General features: G+C 44.0%; 2 protein-coding genes and 1 non-coding gene across 12 annotated transcripts in view; all 3 read left to right on the top strand.

Annotated features, from left to right (window-relative positions):
* Window positions 1-2,168: 2,168 nt before the first annotated feature.
* Window positions 2,169-3,023, top strand: LOC117062941 (GTP cyclohydrolase 1 feedback regulatory protein). Its single transcript, XM_033176787.1, has one exon. The coding sequence runs from the start codon at window positions 2,240-2,242 to the stop codon at window positions 2,492-2,494; it is 255 nt and encodes an 84-aa protein (XP_033032678.1). The 5' UTR covers window positions 2,169-2,239; the 3' UTR covers window positions 2,495-3,023.
* Window positions 3,024-7,993: 4,970 nt separating this feature from the next.
* On the top strand, window positions 7,994-8,064 carry TRNAG-CCC. Its single transcript has one exon. It is a non-coding gene; the product is annotated as a tRNA-Gly (tRNA).
* Window positions 8,065-8,427: 363 nt separating this feature from the next.
* TIA1 (TIA1 cytotoxic granule associated RNA binding protein) overlaps window positions 8,428-23,385 on the top strand; it is a 36,158-nt gene continuing 21,200 nt past the window's right edge. For 7 of the 10 annotated variants that reach the window (XR_004428166.1, XM_033239338.1, XM_033239336.1 and 4 more), the window contains exons 1-2: window positions 8,428-8,679; window positions 21,251-21,347. Coding sequence is in view for 5 of the 10 variants with exons in the window: in XM_033239338.1 (XP_033095229.1) it covers window positions 8,654-8,679; window positions 21,251-21,347 (123 nt within the window). In the remaining 5 variants the exon portion in view is untranslated. The remainder of the gene's footprint in view (window positions 8,680-21,250; window positions 21,348-23,385) is intronic. The other 3 variants (XM_033174996.1, XM_033174990.1, XM_033239339.1) reach the window with 1 other exon arrangement.

The raw sequence follows: 23,385 nt of genomic DNA, 5'->3' as shown, positions 1-23,385 counted from the left end.
GAAAGAAAAACAATAGCCAGATTCCCAAACAGACCAGTTTTAAGTGGCATGATAAGGAAATACCCTCTGCTTTAAACGTTACAAGGAAAGTAACCTCAAAACAACCAATTCACTTTTCTGTTTCTGCTTTCTTCAGCCCTTTCTGAAAGTCAATCTCTTCCACTCATTCTGTTTTATAGAATGAGGTGTTGCGCAATTCTACCATCGCATAAAAGCCAGTTATGCTCTTTAAATTAGTTGTAATTTTGTCTTTTGACAAACCTTTATCAGCCAGGAATCTACATGACAAACTTCATTAATGAGCCTTTTTCTATTGCTTATTTGCCACCCCTAGAGACTCAAAATCATTTTCCTTCTCTTAACACTTCTCTTTTTTTTTTGTTTTTTTGAGACGAAGTTTCTCTCTTGTTGCCCAGGCTGGAGTGCAATGGCGCAGCCTCACGGCAACCTCCGCCTCCTGGGTTCAAGCTATTCTCCTGCCTCAGCCCCCTGAGTAGCTGGGATTACAGGCACGCACCACCACACCCGGCTAATTTTGTATTTTTAGTAGAGATGGGGTTGCTCCATGTTGGTTAGGCTGGTCTTGAACTCCCAACCTCAGGTGATCCTCCCGCCTTGGCCTCCCAAAGTGCTGGAATTACAGGTGTGAGCCACTGCGCCCGGCTCTCTTAACACTTCTCTAAACATATGCTGTTCTTTTTTGAAGATGCTGTATAATCCTGAATTCAAAGCCACCTTTTGGAGATTTGCTCATTTCCCTGGTCTCTCTTTTGAATATATGATGTACATGTTTTTAAATTTCTGTTTTTCTTTTTTTTCTTTCTTTCATTTATTTATTTTGAGATGGCTTCGCTCTGTCACCCAGGCTGAAGTGCAATGGCACAATCACGGCTCACTGCAACCTCCTGCTCCTGGGCTCAAACAATCCACCCACCTCAGCCACCAGAGTAGAGTAGCTGGGACCACAGGCATCCACTACCATGTCCAGCTAATTTTTACACTTTTTGTAGAGATGGTTTTTTGCCATATTGCCCATGCTGGTCTGGAACTCTGGACTCCCAAAGTGTTGGGATTACAGGCATGAGCTACCATGCCTGGTCCTGTTTGTTTTCTTCTTGTTAATGTCTTTTGCTACAGGGGTCTATCACAACCAAAAACTCAGAAGCGTAGAGGAAAACTTTTGTTCTCCCCTACATACCATACAGTAGAACAGTATGCATGCATTAAAAAGAAGCCAGGCACCGTGGCTCACTCCTGTAATCCCAGCACTCTGGGAGACAGAGGCGGGCAGAATATCTGAGGTCAGGAGTTCGAGACCAGCCTGGCCAACATGGCAAAATGCTGCCTCTACTAAGAATACAAAAATTAGCTGGGCATGGTGGTGCATGCCTGTAATCCCACCTACTTGGGAGGTTGAGGCAGGAGAATCACTTGAACTTGGGAGGCCGAGGTTGCAGTGAGCTGAGATCATGCCACTGCACTCCAACCTGACAGGCTGGTCTCAAAAACTAAAAAATAAAAAAAAAGAATGCTGGGCTTGGTGCAGTGGCTCACACGTGTAATCCCAGCACTTTGGGAGGCCGGAGCAGGCAGATCATCTGAGGTCAGGAGTTCGAGACCAGGCTGGCCAACATGGTGAAACCCTGTCTCTAATAAAAATATAAAAATTAGCCAGGCGTGGTGGTGCACACCTGTAATCCCAGCTACTCAGGAGGCTGAGGCAGGAGAATTGCTTGAACCCAGGAGGCAGGGGTTGCAGTGAGCCAAGATTATGCCACTGCACTCCAACCTGGGTGACAGAGTGAGACTCTGTCTCAAAAAAAAAAAAAAAAATTGGGTCTATAACTAATGTCCTAGTATTATCAGTTGAGAAAAGCTTGTGATTGCATGATGGGTATAAAATGATCTCATTTCTGTAATTACAATACTTCACCCAAACAAACAAAAAAGAATAACTAGTACATGAACATGAATATCAATATAGATGAGGGGAAAATAGGTTGGATACAAAATACAGTTAAACTTCGAGAAAGAGGCTGGGCTCAGTGGCTCACACCTGTAATCCCAGCACTTTGGGAGGCCAGGGTGGGCAGATGGTTTGAGCCCAGGGTTCAAGACCAGCATGAGTAAAATGGCAAAACCCCATCTATAAGAAAAAATAGGTCCCGACTCGAGAAAGGCTGGAGTCGGCGCCCAGCCTAGAGCCACCAAGTGGGAGCCAGGCCGGGACGCGCGCACCATGCCTTACCTGCTCATCAGCACCCAGATCCGCATGGAGGTGGGCCCCACTATGGTGGGCGATGAACAGTCGGATCCAGAGCTGATGCAGCATCTGGGGGCTTCAAAGAGAAGTGTCTTGGGAAACAACTTTTATGAATACTACGTCAATGACCCTCCCCGCATAGTCCTGGACAAGCTGGAACGCAGGGGCTTCCGTGTGCTGAGCATGACGGGGGTGGGTCAGACACTGGTGTGGTGCCTGCACAAGGAGTGACCTTCTCACGTTGATTTGCAGCCGGGGCGCCCCTGTGGAGGGGCTGCTGTGGGTGAACTCCAGGCTCCTGCCTCACTGACCACCTTGCCCCTCTCTTCCCAAATCGTCACCACCATGGGCCCAGCCCCGACAGGCAATGAACGGCCTTCTCTGAAACCTTGCCTCAAGCAGTGGGAGAGGGCAGTGCCCGGTGCTCCCAGCTGCCCGCCTGCTTCGGGCCTGGGCCAAGGGCCCTGGGCAGGCCATGTTCCTCGGGCAGCTGCCCCGGGCCGGAGCTGGGCACCCCAGGGGCCCTGGCGCGTGGCTCCTGCATAGCTAGCCCAAGCCAATAAAGGGCTGTGATGAGCGGCTGCGCCTGCGCTCTGCTTGTGCACGGACTCTGGGACTCGCACCATGCAGAGCGTTTCCCTCGGGGTCTGCCCACTTCCTGGGAGGGGCGCCAGGCCTGGGTGGAGCCCTCTGCCGCAGAGCCCAGCACCCTATACCTATGCATGGAATAGCAGTAAAGTCTTAAAAAAAAAAAAAAAAAGAAAAGAAAAGAAAAAATATTTAAAAAATTAGCCTGGCATGGTGGTGTGCACCTGTAGCTACCCAGGAGGCTGAGGCAGGAGGATCACCTGAGCCCGGAGGGTAGAGGCTGAGGCGAGTAGTGATCACGGCACTGCATTCCAGACTGGGCACACAGGGAGATTCTGCCCCCAACCTCCAAAAAAAAAAAAAAAAGATATATGAACCAGGATACAGCTGCAACATTATTTGTAATACAATAGGTTTTTTAAAAGTAGTAACCTGAATATCCATCAATGTCACTATGGTAATTTATTCAATTTACCATCCAATACATTGTGGAACTTTCATTCGATGTATGATTTTGCAACTATTAAAAAACTATGAGGCCAGGACTGGGCGCAGTGGCTCACGCCTGTAATTCTAGCACTTTGGGAGGCCAACGCTGGTGAATCGCTTGAGCCCAGCAATTTGAGACCAATCTGGGCAACAAAGTGAGACTTCCATCTCTACAAAGAATACAAAAATTAGCCGGGCGTGGGCCAGGTACGGTGTGTCATGCCTGTAATCCCAGCACTTTGGGAGGCCGAGGCAGGCAGATGACCTGAGGTCAGGAATTCGAGACCAGCCTGGCCAATATGGTGAAACTTCATCTCTACTAAAAATACAAAAATTGGCCGGGCATGGTGGTGGGTGCCTGTAATCTCAGCTACTCAGGAGGCTGAGGCAGGAGAATTGCTTGAACCCGGGAGGTGGAAGTTGCAGTGAGCTGGGATCAAGCCATTGCACTCCAGCCTGGGCAACAAGAGTGAAACTGCATCTCAAAAAAAAAAAAAAAAAAAAATTAGCCAGGCATGATGGCACGCGCCTGTAGTCCCAGCTACTTAGGAAGCTAAGGTGGCAGAAACACCTGAGCCTGGGAGGCAGAGACTGCAGTGAGCCAAGATCACTGCCACTGCACTCCAGCCTAGGCAACAGAGTGAGACCCTGAAGCCGGGCACAGTGGCTCACACCCATAATCCCAGCATTTTGGGAGGCCGAGGCGGGTGGATCACTTGAGGTCAGGAGTTTGAGACCAGACAGGCCAAATGGTGACACCCCGTCTCTACTAAAAATGCAAAAATTAGCGGGGCGTGGTGGCCCACGCCTGTAATCCCAGCTACTAGGCAGGCTGGGGCAGGAAAATCGCTTCAACCTGGGAGGCAGAGGTTGCAGTGAGCAGAGATCAGGCCACTGCACTCCAGCCTGGGCAACAGAATGAGACTTTGTCTCAAAAACAAACAAACAAACAAAAAGTTGTCAAGTAATACCTATAGTGTAACCACTTTTTTTTTTTTTTTTTTGAGATGGAGTTTCGCTCTTTCGCGAAACTCCAGGCAGGCTGGAGTGTAGTGGCGCGATCTCGGCTCACTGCAACCTCCATCTTCCAGTTTCAAGTGACTCTCCAGCCTCAGCCTCCTGAGTAGCTGGAACTACAGGCGCCTGCCACTACACCCAGCTAATTGTTTTTGTATTTTTAGTAGAGATGGGGTTTCGTCATGTTGGCCAGGATGGTCTACAAAATCCTGATCTCAGGTGATCCGCCTCCCAAAGTGCTGGGATTACAGCACCGTGCCCGGCCTGGTGCAACCACATTTAAAAAAAAAAAAGGGCCAGGCATAGTGGCTCATGCCTGTAATCCCAGCACTTTGAGAGGCTGAGACGGGCAGACTATCTAAGGTCGGGAGTTCGAGACCAGCCTAACCAGCATGGAGAAACTCCATCTCTACTAAAAATACAAAATTAGCTGGGCATGGTGGCACATGCCTGTAATCCCAGCTACTCGGGAGGCTGAGGCAGGAGAATTGCTTGAACCCGGGAGGTGGAGGTTGTAGTGAGCCAAGATCATGCTGTTGCACTCCAGCCTGGGCAACAAGAGCAAAACTCTGTCTCAAAAAAAAAAAAAAATTAGCCAGTTGTGGTGGCTTACACCTGTAATCCCAACTACTCTGGAGGCTGAGGCAGAAGCATTGCTTGAGCCCAGGAGACAGAGTTCACAGTGAGCTGAGACACTGTCACTCTGGATGACACTCTGTAAAAACAAAAAACAAACAAACAAAAAAAACCCTAAAAATCCCAAGTGTATACATGTGCATCTGTACAGAGTAAAATGTGGAACATTACAGATGAATCTATTAATATTACTTACCTCCAGAAGGGGAAGAAGATACATTTTTAATATTTTCCTTATGTATCCATTTCATTTGTAACACTAAGCACGTTTTACTTTTGTAACATAAAAACTACTCTACTTAAAAAAAAAGTATGGCTGGGAGCAGTGGCTTACACCTGTAATCCTAGCATTTAGGGAGGCTGAGGCGGGCAGATCACCTGAGATCAGGAGTTCGAGACCAGCCTGGCCAACATGGTGAAACCCCATCTCTACTAAAAATACAAAAATTAGCTGGGGGTGGTGGTGGGCGCCTGTAATCCCACCTACTCGGGAGGCTGAGGCAGGAGAATCGCTTGAACCCAGGAGGCAGAGGTTGCGGTGAGCCAAGATTGTGCCATTGCACTCCAGCCTGGGAGACAGAGTAAGACTCTTCTCAAATAAATAAATAAATAAGTACTTGTGCAACATCCATATAATGGAGTTTTATTTGGGAATAAAAAGGAATGAAGTAATGATACATGTTACAACATGGATGACCCTGAAAAGCATAATGTTAAGTGAAATAAGTCAGTCACAAGAAACCATATATTGCATGCTTCCATTTATATGAAATGTCTAGAATAGGCAAATCTATGGGGGCAGAAAGACTAGTGGCTGGGACATGGAATGGGATGAGCGTCAAGGAGTGACTGCTAATTGCTAAGGGTTTCCTTTCTGAGGTGAAGAAAATGTTATAAAATTGATTGTGGTGATTCTTGCACACACACCTCTGTGAATAAACTAAAAACTATTAAACTGAAAAACACTTTATATGGATGTCCCAAAAAGGTGTTTTAAAAATACCAACCACCATTAACATTTGTTTTATTCACCATCAAAAGACTAGTACTTGATATCTTTGAAAATAATCTGAAGAATGTGCCAGAGACTCTAAAGACAATTCCAAAAAATGAAAATCCAGAGTGTATCCAGTCTGAACAAACTACTTTAAAGAGGACATCACGTTTTTGTTTTTTGGTTTTTTTTGGTGTTTTGTTTTGTTTTTGAGGAGTCTTGCTCTGTTGCCCAGGGGCACACTGCAACCTCTGACTCCCGGCTTCAAGTGGTTCTCCTGCCTCAGCCTCCTAAGTAACTGGGATTACAGACATGCAGCACCACACCTGGCTAATTTTTGTATTTTAAAGTAGACATGGGGTTTCTCCATGTTGGCCAGGCTGATCTTGAACTCCTGGCTCAAGTGATCTGCCCACCTCAGCCTCCCAAAGACTGGAATTACAGGCGTGAGCTGCCCCACTCGGCCGACATCACATTTTTCGATGTGTAGATTCTCCTATGTTTAAAAAAATATTTCTACAACTTAAACTTACATCATAGATATTTTCCAGTTCAACACTACAGATCTGATTAACAGCTTTTCAATAGCTGCAAAATAGTCCATAAAATGAATGTTCTGGCCAGGGGCAGCGGCTCATGGCTGTAATCTCAGCACTTTGGGAGGCTGAGGTAGGCGGATCACCTGAGGTCAGGAGTTCAAGACCAGCCTGGCCAACATGGTGAAACCCTGTCTCTACTAAAATACAAAAATTAGCTAGGCTAATTTAGGTGGTGGCTCACGTCTGTAATCTCAGCTACTGGGGAGGCTGAGGCAGGAGAATCGCTTGAACCCAGGAGACAGAGGTTGCAGTGAGCCAAGACTGTGCCACTGCACTCTGGTCTGGGAGACAGAGCGAGACTGTCTCAAAAAAAAAAAAGAAAGAAAGAAAAGAAAAAGAGAAAGTTCCACACATATTCGGTGTAAATTGAATAAATTACCACAAGTGGCATTGATGGATATTCAGGTTACTCAATTTTTTTCTACCTCACACAACGCTGCAACTAGTTGTATCTTGACACATAAATCTTTATAATTTAATTCTTTTATTTCTGTAGGATAGATTCCTATAGGATTACTTTAGTGACATATATGTAATAAGCAATATGAAATGCATATTGAGTATACTGAGCCACATTTCAGAGCTCTAATTTCTCTGCCTCCTAAAGTTGTATTGAAGTTTATGTATCTTTTGATTTGTTTACTTTTAAGATTCTTGTGACCAATTTGCATTAAATAGTGGTTTTTTGTTTGTTTTTTTTTTGAGAAGGATCCTCGCTCTATTGCCCAGGCTGGAGTGCAATGGCAAGATCTCGGTTCACTGCAATCTCTGCCTCCCGGATTCAAGCGATTCTCCTGCCTCAGCCTCCTGAGTAATTGAGATTACGGGTGCCCACCACCATGCCAGGCTAATTTTTGTATTTTTGGTAGACATAGGGTTTCGTCATGTTGGTCAGGCTGGTCTCGAACTCCTGATTTCAGGTGATCCGCCCGCCTCAGCCTCCCAAAGTGCTGGGATAACGGGCGTGAGCCACTGTCCTGGCCTAAACAGATATTTCTGAAATAGTTTTCAATGTGCATTCAATACACGGAAGAAATGCAAATATAAGTAAAAATCTGGCATCTGGAAATATCTTCCCTGCTCTCAAAAATTTGGCTAGCACCAACGAGGCAAATTCTTAATAAAATCCTTACTTTTTAAAGTAAAACTTTTTTCTTTTTTCTTAATCTTAAGTAAACATTTTAAATTGAAATTTTTTTCTGTACAGAGAAAGTTGAAACATCCATTCCCATGTTTGGGATGAGAGAAAATAAATTATTTATGTTATTGGAAAACAAGATTATAGACTGTCAATAAACTTTTACTCTTAAATTAATAAATAATACATGACAATTCTTTTCACATGAAAAAAACCAACGTCTGCTTTTACTTCCTCCTAAAATACTCTGACGGCCCCACACACCAACAGCGCCGCTGGTGTAGTGGTATCATGCAAGATTCCCATTCTTGCGACCCGGGTTCGATTCCCGGGCGGCGCAGGAGACTTTTGCTTCTCGCTCTCCAAAAACCAAATAGCTTGAATAGTCTGTATAAAAACCAGATAGCTTGAAGAGTCTTTATATATCTTTCCTCTTTTGGAAAGATTTAGGCTTTTTACTGTCCCTGGAGGTTTCCACTCCATTATAACTCGCGATCGAAACGCTAGAATCCGCAGCCAGAAGACAAAAAAGTTCACGCAAGTCTTGAAGTAGTTAATCCTTGCGCCTGCGCAGCCTGAGACGTCCCTAGCGTCGGGTGGAAGAGCGGCTGCGCAACAAGTGAACCTATGGATTAAGGTGTAGCCTGGCTGCCGGGAGGTTGAGAGTGCAAGATTATTCTGCGCCTGCGCGGCCCGGGTAACTTCCCTGGCTGCTCCTAGGCGCCCGGCTCGCCGCCATCTTGTATTGGGGCTTCATTGTTCCCGCTGGGGCGGGCGGTTTAGTGTAATTGCCGCCGGAGAAGGAGGCGGAGTAACCTTTGGTCAGCCGAGAAACCCCGCTATCCCGTAGCCATAACCGCTCAAACGATTTAGGAGGTAGTGAAGGGCAGGGAGTTGGAACCGGAGGCGGCGCCGCGACAGCAGCAGCCATGGAGGACGAGATGCCCAAGACTCTGTGAGTCTGGGGCAGCGATGAGGGAGGCGGGATGGTGGTCGTCCCGGAGGGAAGGCCTCGGCCCTGCGCCGCTCCCAGCCTATTGTTCTCCGTGGACACCGCGATATCGTGGTTTTTGTTTCCTTAGCATGCACCTGGATGCTTAGAACCAAGACCCAATCTGTGAGAGGACAAGGTGAAGGGAGACCGGGCTCAACCCTTTCAATTAATCCCTTCACTTTAGCTACACCATTGCTTGACCTTTGCTCTCGCCGCGGGCCCTCTGTGGTCTTAGACCTGGAGAAAAGACTTTTTCATTCAGATCTCTTTTTAGAACTTGTCGAACCTTCCTTTTGTCCTATGCTTTCTTTCCTTCTCTTTTCCCGCTTCTCCCCCTTTTTAATTAACCTCTTCTTATCTTTACAGTTGTCTTCCTTTAATTTTACTTTTGATTTCCTATTGAAATTCTTCCTTTCATTTTCTTCTCGGTGATAAGATTTTTTTTCCCCCCTGAGGCTGCTTGTACTCATTTTCAGTGCGGTAAACTTTATTCTTGCAGTTGCCATTGGAAAAAAGCCAAGCATTTTTCTTTAACCTCTGGCTTTCCTTCTGTAGCCCCCACCGACCAAAAAGCCTAACCAGACACTCCAAGGATTTGGAAATCTCACCCAGAAGGAATATATCAATTGAGGGGAAATTGATTTAATATTATTTTTATAGTCGTTTGCTACTGTTGTGATTGACATGGTATTGAACGAGCGGGCCGTTTTTGTGAAGCAACAATTGATAAATGCCCTAACATATTTACAGAGAATTTTTAGAGTTAGCGTTAAATTATCGGAGCGTGGATATTTTCTTTGTCGTGTGGCTTCCCCCACTGCGTTCTTTGTTTTTCAAAGTATTATCGGATGAGTTGATCCTGCCTTTGTTGGCATTTCTCGGAAAGAGATAAAGCTCAATGAGTTCTTGACATAGCTTTTTGTTTTTTCTTGGATGACATAGCTTTTTGTTTATATTCTTGGAATACTGGCAGTTTGAGAGCTCCATGCATTAAAAATGCAATTTTGGGTTTCTCTTTGCAGCTTTCTAGATAATGAAGTTGCTCTGAAGTACGATGTCGTTTTTTTCACCTCCAAAATTTTTCCACTTCTAAGTTGCTATTTCTTATCTATATTGGAAATGTGATTGCACTTGTTTTCTTAATAGATTGTCAGTTAATCTGTTAGTAACCTTGAAATTTCTTTTCTGTATTCCTGAGGCTCAAAAAGTATCTTTTCAATAGGACGTAGCAATTAGTGCATGACCTTTGTTTTAGGAAAGATTGTATCTGTAGATGAATACTCCCTAAAAAACTAACTAGCCTCACTGTGTTGGTGGAGTCTCTTCCCCCTTGCCTCTTAGCTACGACAGCCATCAGCATTTTGGGTTAAGGCACTGCTCGTGTTTTATAATGTAAACTTAATATTCTTCGTTTGAAAATGTTTAATTTTAAAAACTGCCAGAAGTATCTGACCACTTAACTTTTTAATTTTTTGAGATGGAGTCTCACTTTGTCACCCAGGCTGCAAGGCTGGAGTGCAGTGGTCCGATCTAGGCTCACTGCAACCTCCACCTCCTGGGTTCAAGCCATTCTCCTGCCTCACCCTCCCAAGTAGCTGACATTACAGGCGGGCACCACGCCCGGCTCATTTTTGTATTTTTAGTAGAGACGGGGTTTCACCATGTTTGCCAAGCTGGTCTCGAACTCCTGACCTGAGGTGATCCACTCAGCTCGGCCTCCCAAAGTGCTAGGATTACAGATGTGAGCCACAGCGCCTGGCCTGTCCTCAACTCTTAACTATTACATTTATGACTTATTTTGCTTTGTATCCCTCACTAAAACACCCCATCCAAGAAACTCTTCCTCAAAGTAGTCATACTGTAAAAGTCTTCTCTTGTTTCTACCTCCCTCAACCCAAACTCCCATTTTTCTAGTCAGGCAAACCTTGGCTAAACATGAGGGTACTAATCCCTAAGTTTTCCTAGTAGTGTTTTTAATTTTAATGTAAGATTTTTGCTTTAATGACCCTGGAAGTCAGAGGCTTTTAATATATGTTCTTAACACAGTTCTTAACACATTAAAAACACAGAGCCTCTTAATGTATGTTCTTAGTCTGGTCCATGGTAAGTGATCAATAAATTTGTTTAAGAAACTGATATAATTGGCTGGGCACAGTGGCGCACGCCTGTAATCCTAACACTTTGGGAGGCCGAGGCGGGTGGATCACCTGAGGGCAGGAGTTCAAGACCAGCCTGGCCAACATGGCGAAACCCTGTCTCTACTAAAAATACAAAAATTAGCTGGGCATGGTGGCGCATGCCTGTAATCCCAGCTACTCGGGAGGCTGAGGAAGGAGAATCACTTGAACTCGGGAGGTGGAGGTTGCAGTGAGCTGAGGTTGCGCCATCGCACTCCAGCCTGGCGACAGGAGGGAGGCTCCATCCCCCCCCCCAAAAAAAAAACTGGTAGAATTTCAAGCAGTGAATGAAGATTTTTCTTGAGGATAAAATAGAGTCTTAAGTTTTTATCACCCGCATACCTAAATGGCTCACTGGAAATTCCTTCATTTGCTACATCTGAGTGTTCAGCATCTCCATGTTAAGTTAGAGAATACCAGTATTTGATTTCTTGTCACCAATACTTTGAAAACATATTCTGAGACAAACTTCCCTAAAGTTTATACTGCAAGATTATTTTGAGGAGTATTCAAGGTACAATTAATAAGTTCAGACATTTGTAGTGAGCATATGAGTGATGTATACTACTATTCTCTATTCATGTATAAATTTGAAATTTTCCATAATAAAAAAATAAAAATACGTGTATAGTGAGTCTGAATTGGCCTTGGTCACTTTAAAAATATTCAACTTGTGAACTAAAAGCTACACACTAGACTAGAAAAACATTGCTGGTGTTAGTTGATGAAAGTTAAGTCCTTCAAATCCAGACACCTTAATATCCTTTGTGTAGTTTACTCTCAAATGCACGAGTGCTCTCTTTTGAGATAACTATACTATTACTGTGTGGCTTTCACATTTGCTAAGAGTGCAGATCTATACATTATAGACCATCTTTAAAAGCCTGCAGCTGGCCAGGCATGGTGGCTCACACCTGTAATCCCAGCACGTTGGGAAGCCGAGGTGAGTGGATCACCTGAGGTCAGAAGTTTGAGACCAGCCTGGTCAACATGGTGAAACCCCATCTCTACTAAAAATACAAAAATTAGCTAGGTGTGGTGACACATGCCAGTAGCCTCAGCTACTTGGGACTCCAGAGGCTCAGGGAGGAGAATCACTTGAACCCGGGAGGTGGAGGTTGCAATGAGCCGAGATCACGCCACTGCACTCCAGCCTGGACTACAGAGCGAGACAGAGCCCAATTAATTGCTATATACTAATGTGAGTCTTGTCTTTCTTCTGCTCCATGCTTATCTTTCATTCTTGTTGTCTACCCCACTCTCCAAATAGTATTGGCCTTTGTAATTTGTATGAAATAAAATCTCTTGGATTGAGAATCAGACCTATCTTAAAGATTAGATTGAAGGCAAGGTTGACTAAAATGAGATTTTTTTAGATAATACTTATGTTTCCAAATAACTGCTAGTAATTAAGAATATGCTAGAAACATTACATTCACTCAGTAATATTGAGAGCATAGTACATGGCTGTCACTCTTCTGGGAACTGGGGATACGGTAGTACATGTAGTAGGCTTTTTAAGAATTTATGTAAGTGGCCGGGCGCGGTGGCTCAAGCCTGTAATCCCAGCACTTTGGGAGGCTGAGACGGGTGGATCACGAGGTCAGGAGATCGAGACCGTCCTGGCTAACACGGTGAAACCCCGTCTCTACTAAAAAAATACAAAAAAAACTAGCCGGGCGTGGTGGCGGGCGCCTATAGTCCCAGCTACTCAGGAGGCTGAGGCAGGAGAATGGCGTAAACCCGGGAGGCGGAGCTTGCAGTGAGCTGAGATCCGACCACTGCACTCCAGCCTAGGTGACAGAGCGAGACTCCGTCTCAAAAAAAAAAAAAAAAAAGAAGAATTTACGTAAGTAATTATGTTAGATCGTAATAAGTGCCATGGAGAAAAATAATGCAGGGTATGCATGGTAAGAAGGAAGGGGTGGATATTTATGGAGAATAATAAAGGAAGGTCGTCCTTTGATAAGTGACATTTGAGGAAAAAAGTGAAGGAGATAAGGGAGGGCCATGCTTCTATCTGAAGGAGGAGCACCCTAGAAAGAGCTAGTGCAAGGGGCCCTTGGGGGCAGGGCATGCTGGTTGGTTAGCCTGAGGAGAGTAAATGTAGTAGAGGAGTAGGAAATGAGGTCAGAATGATAAATAGGAATGTTAGGGGAGATAGAAAATACCAGATTGTATGGGTCCTAAAGAGGACTATCTTATCTGAGTAGGAATGGAAGCTGTAAGTGGGTTTCAAGCACAGTAGTGGTATAGCCTATCTTAACCTTGAAACTGGCAGAAGCAAGTAGCCTAGTCAGGAAGCCAATCCAGGTTTGAGAGAAAGCAGTGCCTATAATTGTAGTTAGTGCTGGTGAAAGTGATGGAAAGTAGTTGAATTACGGATATGTTTTGAAAATAGGGCAACAGGAATTACCAGTGGCTTAGATGTGGCATGTGAGAATGATGTCGACAATAAATGGATTTATTTTAAAATGCGTAATATCAGTTATCTAAAATGTTATAGTTTGTTGCAAAATATAAGTAAAAACGAAAAGTCTTGAGGATCGATAACCCTTAAGATGTCTGCAGGCATAGTATTGGATACATTTGTTAAAGCTGGTTTACCTAGTGAAGGAGGTCCCAACTAATAAGGCAGTTTCAGCCATCTCTTGTAACAGATTATTCTTTGTGATGGGTATACATTTGTTACATAATAATAAGGTTAGGTTGCTGATGTATAGTATATACACAAGCACTTACTATTCCACACAGTTTATTTTTATGTTTTAATTGAGATAGGGTCTCGTCCTGTTGCCCAGGCTCTGGTGCAATCGCAGCTCACTGTAGCCTCGACCTCTCAGGCTCAAGGGATCTTCCCACCTCAGCCTACTGAATAGCTGGGACTACAGGCATGTACCACCGTGTCTGGCTAATTTTAAAAAATATTTGTAGAGAAGCGATCTCACTGTGTTGCCCAGGCTGGTCTCAAACTCTGGGCTCAAGCAATCTTCCCACCTTAGCCTCCCAAAGTGCTGGGATTATAGGTGTGAGCCACCGTGCCTGGTGTCTACATAATTTCTTCATTAGTAAAAGACATAACTAATCTTTTCCCCCTAGGGTAACTTAAGCAAAATGAGAGAATTTTCTAGCAAATTGCAAATGTTCAGAAGTCATTCTGAGACAGTACATTTAACTCTGTAACAGATATTTGTAGAGCAATAAATATCACTGCAATGATATTGCAGTGTTCCAGGCAGTATTCTAACTAGCAGTCCCCAGTCTTTTTGGCACCGACACCAGTTTTATGGAAGACAATTTTCCCATGGGTGGAATGGTTTCAGGGTGAAACTGTTCTACCTCAGAACATCAGGCATTAGATAAATTCTCGTAAGAAACACACAACCTAGATCCCTTGCATGCCCACTTCACAAATGCTGCTAATCTGACAGGAGGCAGAGCTCAAGCAGTAATGCTCCCTCCCCTGCTGCTCACCTCCTGCTCTGTGGCCCAGTTCCTAACAGACCATTGACCCATAATGGTCCGTGGCCTGAGGGGAGTTGGGGACCTCTGTTCTGGATGGTAGATACCAACTAAGAATAAAAATGAAAACCTCTCATGGAATTTATTATTAGTAAGAAACTGTTCATACTTTTTACTCAAATTTTCACAGAGACCTTATCAAATTCTGCCTTTTTTTTTTTTTTTTTTTTTTTGAGATGAAGTCTCTGTCCCCCAGGCTGGACTGCAGTGACAAGATCTTGGCTCACTGCAAACTCCACCTCCTGGGTTCAGGTAATTCTCCTGCCTCAGCCTGCTGAGTAACTGGGATTACAGGCACCCACCACCACACCTGGCTAATTTTTTGTGTTTTTAGTAGAGACGAGTTTCAACATGTTGGCCAGGCTGATCTCGAACTCCTGAGCTCAAGTGATCCGTCCACCTCAGCCTCCCAAAGTGCTGGGATTACAGGCATGAGCCACCACTCCCGGCTAATCCTGAAAATGTCTTACAGGCACAAGAGTCAGGTGAGAGTAGACACAGAAGAGATGCAGAGATAGTACAGACTTTTTTTTTTTTTTTTTTGCGGGGAAGGGTTTTGCGGAAGAATGGCCATGATAACCTTCATCCAGCATCCCTTAATGTTACCATCTTATATAACCATGGTATAATTATCAAAATTAAGAAATTAACACTATAGGCTTTATTCCAATTTTTCCACTGATATCCTTTTTATATTCTAGGATCTAACTCAGGAAAATACCACATTGCATTTCATCGTCGCCTCTTTATTCTCCTTGGTTCTGTGAGATGTCTTTCTTGACCTTAACACTTTTTTTCTTTTTTTAGAGATAAGGTCTCACTCCGTTGCCCAGGCTGGAGTGCAGTGGCACAATCATTGTTCACTTCAGCTTCCCAAGTAGCTGGAACTACAGGTGCACACCACCACACCCAGCTAATTTTTTCTTATTTTTTGTAGAGACGGGGCATATCACTATGTTGCCCTGGCTGGTCTCAAACTACTGGCCTCAAGTGAATCTCTCACCTCGGCCTTCCAAAGCACTGGGATTACAGGTGTGAGCCACTGCACCCCGCCGACACTTTGGAAGGGTATTGTTTCTCCTTTTCTCCAAAATCACCATGACTTATTTTTTCTTAACTTACTCTGTTGGTTAGAAGTAGGTCACCAAGGCTAGCTCACACACTCAGGAAGAGGAAGATTAAGTTACACTTCCTGGAGGGAGGTATATCCAAAGAATTCATAGTCATTTAAAACCATTAGTTCGTTGATCAAAACCTTTTTTTTTTTTTTCCTTTGAGACAGAGTCTCGCTCTGGTGCCAGGCTGAAGTGCAGTGGCATGATCTTGGCTCACTGCAACCTCTGCCTCCCGGGTTCAAGCGACTCTCCTGCCTTGGCCTCCCTAGTAGCTGAAACTACAGGCACGCGCCACCATGCCCGGCTAATATTTTGTATTTTTTAGTAGAGACGGTGTTTCACTGTTGGCCAGGATGGTCTTGATCTCCTGACCTGTGATCTGCCTCAGCTTCCCAAAGTGCTGGGATTATAGCAGGCGTGAGCCACCGCACCTGGCCCAAAACCAATATTTAATAAATATATTAGAGGTGGTACTTTGAGGCTATGCAGATACCCTGTTTCCCCTTTTAAGGTTTCATCAACTAATGTGAGCTTCCATGGGTGGATCTTCCTATAGAAATTATTACTATGGTATGTTAATGGTGATTCTCTATTTCAGTCATTCTTTTTACATTTATTAATTAATTCTGTAAGAAAAAAACATTTTTCCCTTATCCAGGATCCATTTAAGCATTATTCATTGTGTTTGGTTGTCAGTGTTTTTTATGTCCTTTTTTTTTTTGGTGGGGGGACAGGGAGGGCAGTGTCTTGCTCTGTCACCCTGGCTGGAGTACTGTGGTGCAATCTCAGCTCACTGCAATGTCCACCTCCTGAGTTCAAGTGATTCTTGTGCCTCCCGCTCCCAGGGAGCTGGGATTACAGGCGTGCGCCACCATGCCTGGCTAATTTTTGTATTTTTAGTAGAGATGAGGTTTCACCATGTTGGCCAGGCTGGTCTCTAACTCCTGGTCTCAAGTGAACCGCCTACCTCAGCCTCCCAAAGTGCTAGGATTTGAGGCTTGAGCCACTGTGCCCAACTTTCTGTTTCTTTTACTTATTTATATCCTAGAAATGAGGTCTTGCTGTGTTGCTCAGACTGGATTCAAACTTCTGGGTTCAAGGGATCCACCCACCTCAGCCTCTCAAGTAGCTGGGACTGCGGGCTTGTGCCACCGCTCCCTTTTATTCAAGAACAGTCATCTGTTGTGTTTGTTTTAGGACAACAATTTTTTGAAGAGACTGAGTTGTCTTATAAAATGTCCTACATCTGGATTCGTGGAATTGTTTTATATGCCCGATATCTTATAAACTTAAATCTAATTTTCAGCTTGGTTAGATTTAGGTTAGACTTTTTTATGTAAATATTTTATAGGTGATACTGTGTAATTCATATTATATATATGCAGTGTCTCATTGGTTGTTGCCCAACTATAAAATAATTGAAAATTTTATCACTGGGTTATAGTGGTAACAGCCAAAGCTCTCATTTTTGAGGTAAGGTTTTCCCTTTGCAATGAATTAAGTAATCTATGTGATAACTTTGACACCTTGTGACTATTTCCACACCAACCGTTCACGTAGTAATTTAAGCATAGATTAAAGATCCTTCCCTGAATCAGTTGTTTCATTAGGGTTTACACATTGTTAATTTAATACTATCTTTCTACATTTATTAACTAGCATTCTTTTGTAAAGGAGAATTTTTCTTAACTAGATATTAGATTACACTATTTAGGAGTTCCTACTTAATAGGATAAATGCTTAATTCTGTCTCTTTTTCAGAATAGAGACTTGGTGCAGTAATAATTCCCAATACTGGTAAATTGCTGTTGGGTAAATGTTGCTGTTACTTTCTCTTTTGAGTACCATTATTTTACGTGATCTTTAAATGTCGTTTGTTATTGACTCAGCATTTCTTCCTTTGCCATCTTAACCTTTTCCGAAGGCTTCGTGTTAAGTACTCAATATGTGTTTGTTGAATGGTAGATGGAAAGAAGAAACCAAATCCACACTTTTTGAGCATGTATGAATATTTATTTTTCTGAGGAGAAAGTCTGTACCTTATATCAAATTTTCTGAAGGGGACCTGAGAGACAAATGAGAAACTACCGTTTTGGGGAGACTGCATTCTCTGATTCCAGAACTGGTAAACCTCTAACTCTGTAACATGACTAGAGGTAAACTCTTCTCAAAATCTCATTTTAAAAACTTTTTTATAAACCCTTTATTGGCCGGGCACGGTGGCTCACGCCTGTAATCTCAACACTTTGGGAGGCCGAGGCAGGTGGATCACGAGGTCAGGAGATCAAGACCTTCCTGGCTAACATGGTGAAACCCCATCTCTACTAAAAATACAAAAAATTAGCCGGGCATGGTGGTGGGCGCCTATAGTCCCAGCTACTCAGGAGGCAGGAGAATGGCGTGAACCTACAAGGCGGAGCTTGCAGTGAGCTGAGATCACCCCACTGCACTCCAGCGTGGGTGACAGAGCAAGACTCCATCTCAAAAAAAAAAAAACCCTTTATTTTATTTTTAGAGATAGAGTCTTGCTCTGTCACCTGGTGCAGTGGCATAATCATAGCTCACTGCAGCCTCTTAACTCCTGGGTTCAAGTGATCTTCCCACCTCAGTGTCTGAAGTAGCTGGGACCATGCCATGGGACATAGTGCCCCCATGTCTTGCTAATTTTTTATCGTTATTTTTATTTTTTGTAGAGACGGGGGTCTCACTGTATTGACTGGGCTGATCTTGAACTCCTGGACTAAAGTGATCTTCCCACCTTAGCCTCCAAAAGTGCTGGGATTACAGGTGTGAGCCACTACCCCTAGCCTAAGCCCTTTAAATGAAGATCATCACCGTCTTATGGTCTTGTAATGCACTATTTATATTTTTATTGATTGCCAACTCATAATCTGTGATCTTTCTACTCCCTTTCACCCCTCTTCTACTGATCAGTAATGTTAAATGGAAGGTTTCTCATCCCACTGTGAGCATTCAAAACAACTGATAATTTACCTATAACTTTTCAAAAATGTGTTCATTGCATAACCAAAGTCTATCTAAATTGAACAAATAAGGGAAATAATGTTAATTTAAAAATTGGGGGTGCCAGCCTAGCCTGGCCAATATGGTGAAACCCCATCTCTACCAAAAATATAAAAAAATTAGCTGGGCGTGGTGGCAGGCGCCTGTAGTCCCAGCTACTTGGGTGGCTGAGGCAGGAGAATCACTTAAACCTGGGAGGCGGAGGTTGCAGTGATCGGAGATCACGCCACTGCACTCCAGCCTGGGCAACAGAGCGAGACTTTGTTCAAAAAAAAGGGAGAACGTGAGTGTTCTTAGTAATATTAATACCATGAAGTAGAAATAATTTCAGTGCTTCTTAGGTTTGATTGTATAAATTTTTTTCTTTTTTTTTTTTTGAGACGATATCTCGCTCTGTTGCCCAGGCTGGAGGACAGTGGCACCATCGTGGCTCACTGCAAGCTCCGCCTCCTGGGTTCATACCACTCTGCTGCCTCAGCCTCCCAAATAGCTGGTACTACAGGCACCTGCCACCACTCCCGGCTAATTTTTTGTATTTTTACTACAGATGGGGTTTCACCATGTTAGCCAGGTTGGTCTCGATCTCCTGACCTCGTGATCTGCCTGCTTCAGCCTCCCACAGTGCTGGGATTACAGGCGTGAGCCACCGTACCCAGCCTTCTTTTTTCTTTAAGACAGTCTTGCTTCGTTACCCAGGCTGGAGTGCAGTGGCATGATCCGGGCTTGTTGCAACCTCCCCCTCGTGGGTTCCAGCAATTCTCATGCCTCAACCACCCCCAGTAGCTGGGATTACAGGCAGGCACCACCACGCCTAGCTAATTTTTGTGTTTTTAGTAGAGAAGGGGTTTCACCATGTTGGCCAGGCTGGTCTCAAACTCCTGGCCTCAAGTGATCCACCTGCGTCAGCCTCCCAAAGTGCTGGGATTACAGGCGTGAGCCACCACGCCCAGCCATTATTGTATAAGATATTTTATATAACTAATGATGATTCATTTGAGTGTTTTTAAAGTTTATCTTCCTAAGGTAAGCCTGGAAACTTAGAAACAAGCAATAGGTTTAATTTGCAAAACCATGACTAAAACAGATATGCACATACTAGCTTCCCCTTCACTAGCAAAGTGTAATATATTTTCTTTTTTTTTTTTTTCTTTGAGACATAGTCTCACTCTGTTGCCCAGGCTGGTGTACAGTGGTGCAACCTCAGCTCACCCAGCCTCCGCCTCCTGGGTTCAAGTGATTCTCCTGCCTCAGCCTCCCAAGTAGCTGGGTTTACAGATGTGCACCACCACGCTTGGCTAATTTTTGTGTTTTTCATAAGAGACAGGGTTTCATCATATTTACCAGGCTGGTCTCAGGTGATTATCCCACCTTGGCTTCCCAAAATGCTGGGATTACAGGCATGAACCACCACACCCAGCTAATATATTTTCAAATAACATACTTTACCTCTGTTTTCAAAGAGATTTTTAAGTGTTGGCAAACCATAAAAGTCACTCCCAAATATTATAGTATAAGGCAAAGATCTGCCTATTTCTCAAGTTTAATTTTTAATAAACAGCTTTAGAAACTGGTGGAGAGGCCGGGCGCGGTGGCTCAAGCCTGTAATCCCAGCACTTTGGGAGGCCGAGACGGGCGGATCACGAGGTCAGGAGATCGAGACCATCCTGGCTAACACAGTGAAACCCCGTCTCTACTAAAAATACAAAAACTAGCTGGGCGAGGTGGCGGGCGCCTGTAGTCCCAGCTACTCGGGAGGCTGAGGCAGGAGAATGGCGTGAACCCGGGAGGCGGAGCTTGCAGTGAGCTGAGATCCGGCCACTGCACTCCACTCCGGGCGACAGAGCTAGACTCCGCCTCAAAAAAAAAAAAAAAAAAAAAAGAAACTGGTGGAGAATAAGCAAATTTAAAATGGTAAATCGAGGGCTGGGCATAATGCCTTAGGCCTGTAATCTTTAAGATTACACTTTGGGAGGCCGAGGCGGGCAGATCACTTGAACCCAGGAGTTTGAGACCAGCTCAGCAATATGGTGAAACCCCTTCTCTACAGAAAATGTAAAAAAATTAGCCAGATATGATGGCACATGCCTGTGGTCCCCGCTACTTGGGTGGCTGAGGTGGGAGAATCCCTTGAGCCCAGGAGGTGGAGGTTGTAGTGAGCCGAGATTGTTCCGCTACACTCCAGTCTGGGCAACCCAGCAAGACCTTGTCTCAAAAAAAATAAATAAATTGAGGTAAATTGAGCTGGATGTGGTGGTTCCTGTAGTCCGTTACTCAGGAGGCCGAGGCAGGAGGTTTGCTTGAGGCCGGGAGTTTGAGAGCAGCCTGAGCAATATAGCCAGACCATTTCTCTTAAAAAAAAAAAAAAAAAAAAAGGCCAGGTGCAGTGGCTCACACCTGTAATCCCAGCACTTTGGGAGGCTGAAGTGGGTAGATCACCTGAGGTCAGGAGTTGGAGACCAGCCTGACCAACATGGAGAAACCCTGTCTCTACTAAAAATGTAAAATTAGCTGAGTGTGGTTGCGCATGCCTGTAATCCCAACTACTCGGGGAGGCTGAGGCAGGAGACTCACTTGAACCCTGGAGGTGGAGGTTGCGGTGAGCCGAGATCGCGCCACTGCACTCTATCCTGGGCAACAAGAGCAAAACTCCATCTCAAAAAAAAAAAAGGTCAATTGTTTTTCTTTGTGTTTCAGATACGTCGGTAACCTTTCCAGAGATGTGACAGAAGCTTTAATTCTGCAACTCTTTAGCCAGATTGGACCTTGTAAAAACTGCAAAATGATTATGGATGTAAGGGTATTTTACTTAGTTAACTTTATTCTTTTTTTTTTTAAGACGATACTTAAAGCAATTGCTTGGAAGGAATTCTTAATTTACCATAGTCTAAATATAGTATAAATTCTTAGTTTACTGTAGTCTAAATATAGTCTTAGTTTACTGTATTCTAAATTAATAGGGATTTTAGTGAATTTGTAATGAACTTGTTTTGACAGCTGAATTTAATTTGTTTTACTAAATAATGGAAGATGAGAATAGAACTAGTTATTTGTAGATCAGATGGGAACTGTATATATGTGGGCTCTTTCAGGTGCATTGAGGCATCAGAAATGTTTATATGTGGTGTCAAATTGGTTGGCTAATAAATTCAGCTCTTACAATTAAATTGGGAAACAGGTTTAAAAATAATAGGCATTTGATACAGTGAAAGTATTTTTAACTTTATTTTTAAAGGTCATGATTCAAGTTTTTCTTGTATTTAGGCAATTCTTATTTATGAGACCTTAATGTATTAAAAAAAACACACACATTGAACTCATTCATCCAATTGGTGTTAACCCTGATTCATAATATGTATAAAAAGACATTTAGGAAACAGTTACCCTATTTCCCTGGAGTCTTTGTCTCCTGGGGAGGAAAAACACTTTTTTTTTTTTTTTTTTGGTGAGATGGAGTTTTGCTCTCGTTGCCCAGGCTGGAGTGCAATGGCATGATCTTGGCGCACTACAACCTCCGCCTCCCAGGTTCAAGCAATTCTTCTGGCTCAGCCTCCCAAGTACCTCGGATTACAGGCATGTGCCGCCACACCTGGCTAATTTTGTATTTTTAGTAGAGATGGGGTTTCTCCATGTTGGTCAGGCTGGTCTCAAACTCCCAACTTCAGGTGATCCACCTGTCTTGGCCTCCCAAAGTGCTAGGATTACAGGCATGAGCCACCGCACCCGGCCTAAATTTTTTGATGGGAAAGGCAATGTTAAAGAGAAACCTTTTGTCCCATGGTCTCTCCTTTCTGAAAACTTTTGGGTTTTTTGTTTGTTTGTTTGTTTGTTTGTCTTGAAAGACAGGGTCTTGGTAATAGCCACTGCACCCAGCCTGCTATAAACTTTCAGTTTTCTTTTCTCCAGAAAAGACAACGTGTATGTGTATCTGTTACCTTCTTTCCTGTTGTATTCCAGCTAAACTTTTTTTTACTTGGTATTTTTAAAAGTAATTATTTAGCCAGGTGCAGTGGCTCACACCTGAGACCACATCTCTAAAAAAAAAATTAAAAGTATTAATTGTACTTGAAATAAAATTGTATATTCCTCTATTTTGGTAGCTTTCTAGTCTTTTGAATTAGTTTTTTATTTTAACAAATCTGTTGGCCGGGCACGGTGGCTCAAGCCTGTAATCCCAGCACTTTGGGAGGCCGAGACGGGCGGATCACGAGGTCAGGAGATCGAGACCATCCTGGCTAACATGGTGAAACCCCCTTCTCTACTAAAAATACAAAAACTAGCTGGGCGAGGTGGCGGGCACCTGTAGTCCCAGCTACTCGGGAGGCTGAGGCAGGAGAATGGCGTAAACCCGGGAGGCGGAGCTTGCAGTGAGCTGTGATCCGGCCACTGCACTCCATTCCAGGCGACAGAGCGAGACTCCGCCTCAAAAAAAAAAAAAAAAAAAAAATCTGTTTAGGAGGTTATGGAAAGAATTTTAAAATGGCCTATAATGTCATTTGGTATTTTGCACTATAGATTTAAAAATTGGAATTTTTTTCTGCTACTTTATTTTATTTTATTTTATTTTATTTTTTGAGACGGAGTCTCGCTCTGTCACCCAGGCTGGAGTGCAGTGGCCGGATCTCAGCTCACTGCAAGCTCCGCCTCCCGGGTTCACGCCATTCTCCTGCCTCAGCCTCCCAGGTAGCTGGGACTATAGGCGCCGCCACCTCGCCCGGCTAGTTTTTTGTAGTTTTTAGTAGAGACGGGGTTTCACCGTGTTAGCCAGGATGGTCTCGATCTCCTGACCTCGCGATCCGCCCGTCTCGGCCTCCCAAAGTGCTAGGATTACA

This window comes from Trachypithecus francoisi, unplaced genomic scaffold, assembly GCF_009764315.1.
Source record: "Trachypithecus francoisi isolate TF-2019V2 unplaced genomic scaffold, Tfra_2.0 Lachesis_group17, whole genome shotgun sequence".
Classification (NCBI taxonomy): Eukaryota; Metazoa; Chordata; class Mammalia; order Primates; family Cercopithecidae; genus Trachypithecus; species Trachypithecus francoisi.
This window is presented reverse-complemented; position numbering and strand designations above follow the sequence as displayed.